The following is a 12,272-nucleotide window of genomic DNA, read 5'->3' on the forward strand; positions in this document are numbered from 1 at the left end:
AGGGCTTGCTGCACATGGGGCTGGAGCACACTTCCCAAGGTGACTGTGATCAGTTGTTGGTGACATGGCTCCCATACTTCACAAGGAAGTATGGTGCCTCCACAGGGGAAGAGAAGCATTACAAAGGAAGAAGTTGGAACCAAAAGATCTTGGAAGCAAGATGATAATGGAGGAACATACAGCAAGACATGGAGTCATGGTTCCCTGATACACTTGGACGCTCTTCTGGAAGAGGAGAGGAAAAGAGAGAAACAAGACCTGGAAGGCATGGAAGAACAGTGGTGATAATAAGAAACCACAGGATTTCCCAAGAGAGAAGAGCAGGGACTTGGTAGGAAGTTTTAAAACTACTACTACTACTACTACTACTACTACTACTACTACTACTACTACTACTAATAATAATAATAATAATAATGACACAGATTAATGGAGTTTGGTACAATGATTCTTTTCCTATGTGTATGTGAGAGTTGTATGCACACTATGTGAGTGTAGTACCCAAGAATTGCAGAAGAGGGCATCATCTCCCAGAATGCGAGCTATAAACAGTTATGACTAGCCATGCAGTGTTAAACCTCGGTCCTCCAGAAGAGCAGCCTGTGCTCATAACCCCTGGGGTGTCTCTCCAGCCCCTGCTGTGATATTTCAACCATTTATACAGCATACACTGGTCAATTTGGGGTAATTAGCACTCCCTCCATCATTGTTTTCAGACTTTGGGCTTCTCTCTTCTAGATCTTTATAATGACATTTTATATGACTGTATTGATTACAGCCATCCCCCTGTTCTCCTGTGAGTTTGGGGGCACCATCAACCCCTCTCCATTCTGCCTTCCCCACTCTCATTTTTTCCAGACTCTGGACATGACTTCTTCACTTTCTGGATGACTTTCTTCGGCTTCCACATACAACAGAACATAGTGGTGCTTGTCTTTCTGTGCCTGATCTACTGAAATGTTTGTTTTTTGTTTGCTTGTTTTTGCAGCACTAGGGCATAAAGCCAGGGACTTGTGCATGTTGGGCAAGCAAAACCATCAGAGCTACATCCTCAGCCTTTCTGGGCATTTTAATATGAGAAATGATAGGAAAATCTGTGAAACACAGAAGGGGCACTACCGAACACATGAAACTTCCTTTTACAAAAAAAATCACAAACTTCTACACAAGTATTAGTATTATTTTTTTTTGAGACAGGTTTTCTCCATGTAGCTCTAGCTGTCCTGGAACTCATTCTGTAGACCAGGCTGCCTTCAAACTCAGAGATCTGCCTGCCTCTGCCACCAGAGTGCTGGGATTAAAGTTGTTCTCCATGTTCTGGATAACCCTTGAAAGGCGATTGAAAGATGAACCAACTCTAAGGAAAGCCTTGGCCAGAGAGAGGCAGACAGATGTGGGCAGATCAAGTCCAGGCTGGGGTGCAAGACCAAGAGCCAGACAGATGTGGGTAGATCAAGTCCGGGGCTGAGGTGCAAGACCGAGAGCCAGACAGATGTGGACAGAGATCAAGGCTGGGGTGCAAGGCTGAGAGTCAAACAGATGTGGACAGATCAAGTACGGGCTGGGGCACAAGACTAACCTATACTGTGCCCTCTTGTGTGACTTTTTCTATGCAGGAGAAGTTAAGATTTGCCAAGCACATAGAACAGGGTGGGAAAGTGTTATATAAATGGAAAGTAATAAATATGTATTCCGTTAAATATGTGGAGATGAACACACTTCATTTGCCTGGCACATAAAATTAGCAGGTCCCAAACATGGAGCTCATCTCTCTTGCCTCAAGGAGTCCAAGACAACCAAATAGACAGACACTGGCAAAACAGATGTCTGGGCAGAAAATTCAAAAAATTTTAAAAAGTACTCCAATTGCCAAGGAAACACGAGGTCATATTAAGGACATTAAAACCAGCATTGAGTCTTTCGAGAGAAAGGAGACAGGAGAGGCAGGAACTGTAACAGAGAAGATTATCAATGGCCAGGAACACTTGAGAACGAGGAAGGAGGACGGTGACGGCCAGGATTGGGAAGGTAATTCTACAGAAACAACGCGAAGGTGGGCAGCTTCCCTGGGAGGCAGGCTCCACGGCCCCCACAGTTCCACAGCTGGAGAGCTATGGTTATAAACTACCTCCCTGAGTGTGTAAGGCTAAGGACAGTCAGTCAGTGAGCTGCAGCAGGTGGACCCATGACAGAAACGGCCAGGGCTGTCATCTTGCTACGTGTGATGGTCAACACTACCAAGCTGGTAGGAGCTAGAATCATATGGTTAACATTGTCAAATTCTCGGCATATCTGTGAGGAGGTTCCTAGACTGGAATAGATGAGGCCAGACTGTCCACCCTAAATGTGAATGACAGCATTCTAGGGGCTGGGCTTCCATACTGAAAGGAAAGAGAGAAGCTGGTTGAGCACTGTCATTCATCTCTTTCGGCTTCCTGACTGAGAATGTCATGTGACCAGCCACCTCATGCATCTGCCACCATGCCTTCCCCACGATAGCCCACACCTTCAAACCATGAACCATGGTAAACCCTCCTTCCTTAAGTGGCTTCTGTTGGGTCTTTTCCATAACAACAAGCATAGCAGGTAACACACCAAGTTTCTCAACTTTGCCAGAAGCTTGATATGGGAGCAAACAATCAGAATTGAATCTGTGAGACCACAGAAACTGTGGCCCAACAATTAGGCTCTGTCCAAACAGCAAGTGAATTCTGAGATCTCAGGAGCTTAACCCAGGCTGGGGGTGGAGGTCAGGGTGGGCGTGTCCTGGGTTATGGGTTCTTGTCATAGAACACCATCAAGAGGAGGAAGATGGCTGTTTGTGGTCCTGGCTCCTTCCATTTCTTTGGGCCTCCCTCCTAACACAGCCACATCCTGGAGTCTCACACAGGTTTCAGAAGCATTGTCTAAAGGCAAACACTAAGCTGCAGTGAGCAGTCGGATAAAGAAGAACAAGCTTTTCACTAAGAATGTCCCATCGCCCAAGAGATCACCTGTGTGAATCCGACTTCAGGGGCAGGTCCTGCGGATCAGAGAGCCCCAGCTTCTGATGTTTCCTCTCCCTGTTGGGAATGTTATGAACACCGCCTTCTAGTTTCTCCCTGCCTCCTGATTTTCCCTTCCCCGCTGTCAGAGCCCTAACCTAGTGTATAGTATTTGCAGGGGAGGAGATGCTATATATAGCTTAGTATTTTCTACTCTCTCTACTCTAGGAACCCAGCTGCTCCGTCGGGCTGGACAAAGGAAAGTCAGTTTTCTCCACAACAGTCACTAGGCATCATCAGCCATTTGTAGTTCTGCCATTTCCTGCTGTATCTAGCTCGGAGCAGTGTCCCCGGTCTGCAAAGCATTGGGGCCATTGTTACTCCCGGTAGCCACCAACAGAGGCACATAGTTTTATTCCCTAGACCTGTAGTTGAGTTTTGTGTTTTGGATAAACACTGTCATCTCTCTTTTTTTTTCTGGTTTTAACCTTGTTTAAAGTTGCTCCGTGAGATCCGGTTCACTGTGCACATCTCCACACAGCTTCCCTCTCCTCCCACTCTCTGGCAATAACGGTATTTTTTTTCTGGGTCTTTACTGTGTTAATTTCTGCAGTTCCTGCTTCCGTATCTTGTTCACCTGACCTTCCCTACAAACTCCAGGTGACTGTGGAGGCTGAACATGCTCTCTTTTCTCTAATTCAGTGGTTCTCAACTTTCTTCATGCTGTGCTCCTCCAGTACAGTCCCTCAGGTTGTGCTGACCCCCCAACCATAAAATTATTTTTGTTGCTACTTCATAACTGTAATTTTGCTACTGTCATAAATCATAATGTAAATATCCGATATCAAGGTTATCTGATAGGGGACCCCTGTGAAGGTTGTTTGACCCCCCTCCGGGGTTCTGACCCACAAGAACTCCTGTCCTCATTTGCTTTGTGTTTGGTTTTCTATCATAGCAAAAGCGAAATAACTAACACAGTCCACCCTCACCGTCCACCTTGAGACGGGGTCTTCCATTGTCCCTATGCACGTCAGCCAGGAGCTTCAGGGGTTCTGTTCCCATCTCCCATGTCACTGCAGGATGTATGCATCCACACCCAGCTTTATCTGAGTCCTGGGGTTCCGAACTCGGGTCCCCATGCTTGCATGGCAAGTATTGCACTCACCGAGCGATCGCCCTAGCTCTCTGTGGCACAGTTCTTATATTCTTTCCCAGAGTATACTGTCTTGCTATGAGATTTGAAGCAGGCAGTCCCAGGAGAACACCGGCTAAACTCCGTCTCCTCGAAACAATACCATCTGAACCCACCATACAAACAAGAAGTGCCTTACGTGTTTTATTTATAAGACTGGAGCAGTCGAGAGTGTTAGTGTAAATTAACTAATAAACGGGGGGGGGGGATGGCTTAGGGGCTGCTATTTACAGGAGACGAGCTAAACTAGAGACCATCAGGTTTGTTCCAAATCAGGAATCATGACATTCACAAAGTGATTGTTTTATAAACATTGATCTAAATATTTTATACTTGTATATTTTTTCCATGGGGGGAAAAGGTTGACAGGAAATCTTTGGCATCAACTTGAACAGGTTTCTCCTTGGACCGTCACCATGCCCAGTGCCTGTCCACCTCTAATGGGCCCAAGGATTGTGTTCTGATTACGTTTTCAGCAACCTCAGTTTTCCCGTTAGCCGTGGGTCACTCCTAAAGCACTGTGGGCTGGAGGGAGCTGTACAGCGGTCTGAATTGTGCTTCTGGTTCTTGTCACAGCTTGTGCTCTTTGCATCATAATGTTCATCTTTTACAGTCCTTCAAGGAGTAATATAAAGCGTACACAGAGACCAGCCACTAGGGGGCGTCCTAAGGCGGTGATCTAAACACCCACTGGGGAAACACACATCTGCTTGCTTCTCTCTGATCCCACTTTCTTTGGGCAGGCCAGAGACTCTCTCTCTAAATGAACTAAGATGAATAAGAAAGCTCGTGCTATCTCACTGAAAAGTGAACTTCAAAATATTATAAATCTGGTCCTTAATTGGTTTGATTCTCTCTCTCTCTCTCTCTCTCTCTCTCTCTCTCTCTCTTTCTCTCTCTCTCTCTCTCTCTCGTGCATGTGTGTATGTATGTATGTGTGTGTGTGTATGTATGTGCGCGTGTGCACACAGGCCTGAGCACACACAGAGGTCAGAGGAGAGCATTGGGTCCCTCAGAGCTGGAATTGCAGGCATTTGCAGAACGCTTGGCTTGCCATCTATGTGCTGGGCTCCCAGCTCCAGTGCTCACGACTGGACAGCAAGCACACTTACACCGCTGAGCCGTCTCTCTGGCCCTCTTCACTGTCTTGTACATCACTTTGGTTTTCATTATTTTTTTCATGTAAGCAATTTGGTCCTCTTTCCTTCGGAAGGCAATCCTCAGTCCACTGCGACAATCCTAATTTCCTCCCTAAAGTCCTTTGGTTTGTAAGAAAACTTCTTTTCCATTTTGCCCTTTCTAAGAGGTAGGGTATTTACCCTGTATTCTTTTAAGAGTCCCATTTTTTTTCTAAAGTAAAGCAATTCATTTTATCATATTAAACTGGATGCCTTTGGGCTAGCTTCCAAAGAAGCTAGAAAAGCTTGAAGCTAGAAAAGCTAGAAGCTGCAAAGAAAACTTGGAGGTGTTTAAATAATTCTTATTAAAATGATCTGCTCCTTCTGTCTAGTCTCCGGCCTTTACAGTTAAAACGTTCCTTTGGAATGTTGCTCTGGAGGGAGTCACGGGAAACCTACTGAGTGACATCATAGTCACAGGCTCTGTGACAAGACGACCCAGGATTCTCTTGAGCAGGTCAAGCTTGTCCCTGGAAGCATACGAGCGACAGCAGAGCTCAAATTTCATCCTGCATAAGACGAACTTCAAGGTAGCCCGGGGCATGTGGACTGGCCCAGTCTTCAGTTTTCTTGAAATCAAGGACTCGTGGCTGTAGCTTTACGTCATTACCTGCCACGGGACATTGTGACATGTGTCACAAGGGTCTGTGCATGATTGAGTTCATACAGCCTTTGGTCTGAAACCTTCACCAGCCTTAGTGACAGGTGGGTCCTGATGACCCCACACTCTCAGGAGTTCTTCCAGCCCCACCCTCTCAGATGTGCCGTCCAGTGAGGAAAAAGAGTGGCCTGTCTTCCTTGGCGTTGGCTGTCTGGAACTCATCCCGAAGCCGGAACTGCCATTCATCCTCCAACTCCAGGCGGACCACGGTCTGGCGGAGTGAGTTTCGGTCTTGGCAGATCACACACAAGGTGGCTCCTTGAGAGGGCAATGACAGAGGCACGAAGAGAAAGGGGTTGAGTCCTTCCAAAATACCCACTCACAATAGCCAACAGCTGGGTGGAAGTGCCAGGCACCCCGTGGCCTCTGGGATCCCACTCGCAATAACCAAATGGCTGGGTGGAAGAGCCAGGTGCCCCGTGGCCTCTGGGATACCCTTCACAAATAACTAAATGGCTGGGTGGAAGTGCCAGGAGCCCTATGGCCTCCGCTCCTGTCCAAGTGACTCCTAATCTCAACATCATTGACAATGATAGGGATTAGGCAGGCTTGCTGGGAAGACAGTATAGTGGGCAGAAAAGATGAACAGAACAGGGATGAAGGGGAGCGGAGATGGCGGCTCGTTGCCAGGTCAAACCGTCTCAGCTCCAACCCTGGGCTCTCATGCCACTACTTATCTCAGTTCAACCATTCTCAGTCATGTGGGCCTTGGGCAGCTCATACCTTTGCCACATGCCCCACCATAGAAATTCTTCATCTGCATAGCTCCCAGCCTGCAGCAAATCACCCATCTGCCAGGCGCTGTTCACAGTCTTTTCTCCTCCCTCTCTACCTGTGTTCGGTCATCCCTTTGGGCCTGGATGTTTTAAGTAGGTTTACCATTTGGGGGGAGTCATAGTCTTAGCTAACCTGGGGAACATTGGGGACCCCAGACCGCAAGCTGGACGAGCCTGTTAAACACTGTTCCTGAGGTAAGAGGTTTGGCCCTATTCTTGCTAATTAAATGAATGAGAGCAAGGAAAACAGGCAAGGTACAAGCAACGCCAGCAAGGAACTAGAGCAGGCCTGGAGCCATAGGCAGACAAGTGCCTGTTTATAGGGTGTTTCCAGATTCAGCTACTAACAAGGAGAAAGACTGGAGACAATGGAGGACATGGTGCTTTGTACCGCACAGAAGCCTCTAGGGGGCCCTGGGCACCAACATAAAGGACGTAGACTAGGGATAAGAAACAGAGAAATGAGAAACGCCTGCCATTCATGAAAAAGACAGGGGGGTCTCTACTGAATGGCCCCTGGAAATTCAGTCCCAGCTTTCTGCTACTTTGAGAGTTGAGGCCAATGTCCTGTCATGGGAGACGCAGGGTGACAGTGGCCGATCAAACCAAGGTCCAGGCTAGGAGCATTACCTTTCAGAAAATGGAACTTCTTCAGGAAGCTGGCCCCCACGAAGGAGTCACAGAGGTACAGCAGAAGCCCACTGAATGCCACGCCAGAGCAGCTGATGTTTAGGGAGTGGGGCCTGGAACTTACATAACAAACAGAAATCTGGAAAAGAAGGAGCCAGGGGAGGGTCACCTTCCAGGAAGTACTCAGTCACACTTGGGACTAACAGCCAGCACATAGCACGTGCTGGGTCAAACTCAAGGTGGAGTTTGGGGAAGAGACAGTCATGATATCGCCAAATCATATCCTTTAAAAAAGTCAGTTCTAGGAGGTTTGTTCCGATTCGTAAATTGATTTGAGAATCTGTAATGCCATCAGAACTGGGTTTGATACCCCAGTTCTGTTTGACAAACTAACACGGTGCCCTCTGCCTCGGTTTTGGCAGAGGTCAAGTATGGGTGAGCATCTGAGGTAAAGGCCTGAGCACTGCCCGGCCTCAGTATCTACAGGTTCCATCTATGCCGTGGGACGATGATCTTTTATCCTGTCACTTGTATTATTTTTAATAAAACGCTGATTGGCCAGTAGCCAGGCAGGAAGTAGAGGCGGGGCAATGAGAATTCTGGGAAGAGGAAAGAGGAAAGCTCAGTCTGCAGTCGTGACCCAGCGGCAGAGGATGCAAGATGTGACTGCCTTGCCGGAAAAGGTACCAAGCCATGTGGCTAACACAGATGAGAATTATGGGCTAATATAAGATGTAAGAATTAATTAATAAGAAGCCTGAGCTACTAGGCCAACCAGTTTATAATTAATGTAGACCTCTGTGTGTTTATTTGAGACTAACTGGCTTTGGGACCTGGTGGGACAGAAACCCCAGTCAACACAGCCATACCCACAGATGCTGTCAACCACAGGTCTAAAATACCTGGAGAACTAAGTCTGTATTGAGTGTGCAATGTAGTACAGTTATGTACATAGCACCTACACTGCAATGGGTGTACGCCGCCTAGAGGTTAATGTAAGTGTATAGGAGGGTTACATGAGCAATGCTCACACAAGGGACATGAGCGCCTGTGAATTCCCAGTACCCACGGAGCCACGGACAGATCTCCATGGATACCTGAGAGACGCTGTAATTACGATTCAAGATCGTGGTACTGGGCCACCTGCTCTGTGGATTCCAAGCCAAGTTACCTGAGGTCCTAGGTTAAGGTAGCAGTCCACAGATAACACGGGGTGGCTGTGGTTCTTGAGGGACAGCGGGAAGAAGCGGTGGCTGTGGTACTGGAGGAACTTCTCCAGCAGGAGCTGAGCAGGAGCCGCCAGGAACGTGTGCTTACTGTCTGGGGCACAGATGTACTGGGACGGCACAATGGCCACAGAGCTGTCGGATACCTGCCAGGAAGAGGGACAGGCCTCAGGCCACTCAGGTGTCTCAGGTAAGATACAGCAGCACACGCATAATGCCTTGAGCCCAGAACCCTGGCACCCATGTGAACGCCAGACATAGTCACGTGTATCTGTAACCCCAGGGCTGGGAGAGGGAAGGTCGGGCTGCATCCCTATGGCTCACTGGCCAGCCAGTCCAGCCAATTAGTGAGTTCTGGGTTCAGCAACAGACGGCCTCTCAACGGGTAAGGTGGGAAGAATAGTACAAGAGATCCAACAGCCACCTCCAATGTCTGGCTTCGCATGCATGCCGACACACGTGCAAGCATGCAAACATACATTTACATGCGTGTGAGCATGTGTGTGCGTGTACATACAAGCACACACACCACCAAAGAAAGCCTGTGAAAACTGACTAATGAGATCACATTGATTTGTACACAGTGATCATTCCATGGAGAAAATTGATCCGAAGAAAATAAAAGCACACTCAGGCCTTGGAAACTCTCCCACGGAGCCTGAGCTATAAAAGCAACTAGAGTATCTAGAGCATTGGTTCTCAGCCTGTGGGTCACGACCCCCTTGGCAAACCTCTTTCTCCAAAAATACTTACATTACACTTCACAACAGTAGCAAGATTATAGTCACAAAGTAGCAACGAAAATACTTATATGGTTGGAGGTCACCACAGCATGAAGAACTGTATTAAAGGGTCACCGCGTTAGGACTTGTTCCCTGCCTGGTGGTGGTGTTTAGGGAGGCTGTGGAACCTTCAGGAAGTAGAAGCTAGCTGATGGGAGTAGGTCCTGGGGGTGGGCCTTTAAAGGCTACTCCAGCCCGGCCCCTCGCTCCCCTGATGTCTACATCATGGTCCACTACCACATACAGAGCTTCTTCACACTGTCCTGCCACCATAGGCTGAGTCCTCCACTCTGCCACCCACCCCCACTTTGGTGGATTTCTTTCGGCTTTTTCCCTTAAACTGTTCCAGTAGTCATTCTCCCTTTGGGGACATAAATCTAGCTAATCTAGTGAACTGGTATCACGGAAACGGGGTTGTATTTGAGCTAGGTTCGACTGTATGGTTCTCAGGACTCTGGCTTCTTATCAGTCTTAACAGCAAAGTCTAGAAGTTCCCTAGGACCAGTCACAGAAGTTTCCATCTATTTCCTGCCGCTCTTCCTGGTTCTTGAGGCTTCCTCCTCGGGGGCACCCACAGACGCGTCACCACCCAGCTCTTATGCTGGGTCACCCTGCAATATCTCCTGCGGCTCCATGGTGCTTCTAACAGTGGGGGTCTGCCCTAAGTCTGTCTTCCTCCTCAGCTGTGAGCCCACACGCCTGCGAGAAAAGGGACCGACTACCAAATGCTTGTTTATATCTAACAAAGTAAATAAAAATGAGCGATTTTACTCGCATGAAAAGTTTTAAAACTATATTTAACCAAAGTGCAATTAAGATTATGTTCAAGCTGGGATAAAAATCTTAAAAAACAAGCTCTAGGGCTGGTTCAGTGGAGCGAGGGCGCTTGCCAAGTCTGAGGACTTGAGTTTAATCCCTAAGACCTGCGTGAGGGAAGGAGAGAACCAACTGCCACGGTTGTCTTCTGACCTCTGTATGTGCACTGTGGCATACACACATACATACATACACCACACACACACCACACACACACACGCATACATATACACACCACACACACCACTCACACACACACACACACACACACACGCGCGAGAAAGAAAATTCAACCCAAGAACTTAAAAATGACAATGGGAACATAAAAGTGAATTTAAAAGGCACATCAGGATCTTTGGTAGGAAGATCTTGGTGGTCCCCACATCAAACATGTTCAACACTCCATTCTTTAAAACATCACAGTGGCTTAGTCATTGATTCTCAAGTTCTTGGGTTGAACAGGTCTCATAGTTGGAAGGCCTGCTTCTCTGAGCCGGGCTTTGGTTCACTAGGAAAGCTTTGACACCACCCCCCCCCTGCCTGTGGGATGGCTGTGTGGAACTGGTATGGGATCCAGGAGTGCTCCAGCTCAGGTTAGGTCACTCTGCAAGGAGCTGGTGGAGACTAGGAAAAGACAGACACCGGGAAAGGACATCCTGATGTCACACATCAGGACAAGATCCAAGACGTAAACGAGAATCAGAGGGACCGTCAGGCAGGGGTTGGCCAGCCTCTCTGGCTTTCTGGAGGATATCTGATTTGCTTTTTCTTAAATGGATGGGTCTGCTCAGTTAGGACAACTGGAGTAGAGTCACATCTGTCCCACTAGACCCTGGCTCATGGGCAGACAAACATGGCCACGAAGCGGGCTAGCCTTGTGTATGACGCCAACAGTTCTTTAGCCAAGTGCTATCCGATGGTGTGAAGAAAAACCTAGAACCCTGTACCCTGCCTGTATGAGGAGCCAAGGAGTGCACAAGAATGGTTTTCTTGGTGATCTTGCACTAAGCAGCAACTCCCTGGGTGCCATTTAATGTCAAAGAGTAGAGATTAGTCCCCAGGGCTTGGCACCAAGTGTCCAATCCTCTGACTCCCTTAAAAAGAGAGGTGCCACCCTCCATCCCCAGGCTCCTGCTTTCAGCTTTGGTACCAGGGCTACCTCGGTGTGGCCTGAGCACCTACTATCAGTGCTGCTGCGCTCACCTTGGATGTGATGTGGAAGGACCTGTGCCCGCCCACGGCGATCTGCTTCTTCATGACGCTGAAGCGGTTGAACCGGCAGAGCAGGAGACCTGCGCTGTGCACGCGAAGATTGAAGTCTACATCATCACACGTAAACCTGCATGGAATCAAAAAAGGAGTGGGTCTATATGGGCACATTTCCCAGGCCCCCAGATACTCATTAGGGTGCTACAAATGTTAAAATGCAAGTCACAGTAATTAATGGGATCTACCGCTAGGTGGAGACATGCCCTTGTCTCCTTCCTTTAGAGTTAATGGGGGAGAGGGATGTTCTGATCTGCTGAGGGGACCACCCCAAGGAAGGTGGTTTCACGTTGAGAAAATGTTCTTCTCCCTCCCAGAATTCCAGGCCCCTAATTCAGTCCCTATGAACTACTGTGAGGTTCAGCTGGGTCTGCCTACTTTTTTGAGTCATGTTTCAGAAAGGCAAAACTATTCCTCTTGCTTCTGTTCTTCTCTTTTGGATGTTGGCCAGACCAGGGCCTACGTATGCTCTGTGTGTGTGTGTGTGTGTGTATGTGTGTGTGTGCACGTGCGCACACACTTTTAAACTACCTAACACACCCTTTGGCTCTTTGCTGCCTACAGTGCGGCTGCCTGCCTCCAGGTGGCGGCCTTCACACCAGCTCTTCTCCATCCTCTGAGTTTTACAACTTACCTGCCATGGGTCTTCCTTTGAAACTCTAACTGGCCTCAAGCTTCCATCTGAGTCTGGTCAGTGTCCCTGAGCCTCCGCTTGCATCTGCTCTTAAACACTTTGTATGAATGAGACTAAGAACCTCAAG

At 48.1% G+C, this 12,272-nt stretch overlaps 1 protein-coding gene across 3 annotated transcripts in view; it reads right to left on the reverse strand.

The window, feature by feature from the left end:
• Positions 1-6,109: 6,109 nt before the first annotated feature.
• Greb1 (growth regulating estrogen receptor binding 1) overlaps positions 6,110-12,272 on the reverse strand; it is a 67,732-nt gene continuing 61,569 nt past the window's right edge. For all 3 annotated transcript variants that reach the window (XM_038320047.1, XM_038320046.1, XM_038320045.1), the window contains exons 29-32: positions 11,449-11,584; positions 8,593-8,793; positions 7,422-7,560; positions 6,110-6,273 (exon numbers count right to left, since the gene is read on the reverse strand). In XM_038320047.1, coding sequence (XP_038175975.1) covers positions 6,110-6,273; positions 7,422-7,560; positions 8,593-8,793; positions 11,449-11,584 — 640 coding nt within the window. The remainder of the gene's footprint in view (positions 6,274-7,421; positions 7,561-8,592; positions 8,794-11,448; positions 11,585-12,272) is intronic.

This window comes from Arvicola amphibius, chromosome 2, assembly GCF_903992535.2.
Source record: "Arvicola amphibius chromosome 2, mArvAmp1.2, whole genome shotgun sequence".
Taxonomy (NCBI): domain Eukaryota; kingdom Metazoa; phylum Chordata; class Mammalia; order Rodentia; family Cricetidae; genus Arvicola; species Arvicola amphibius.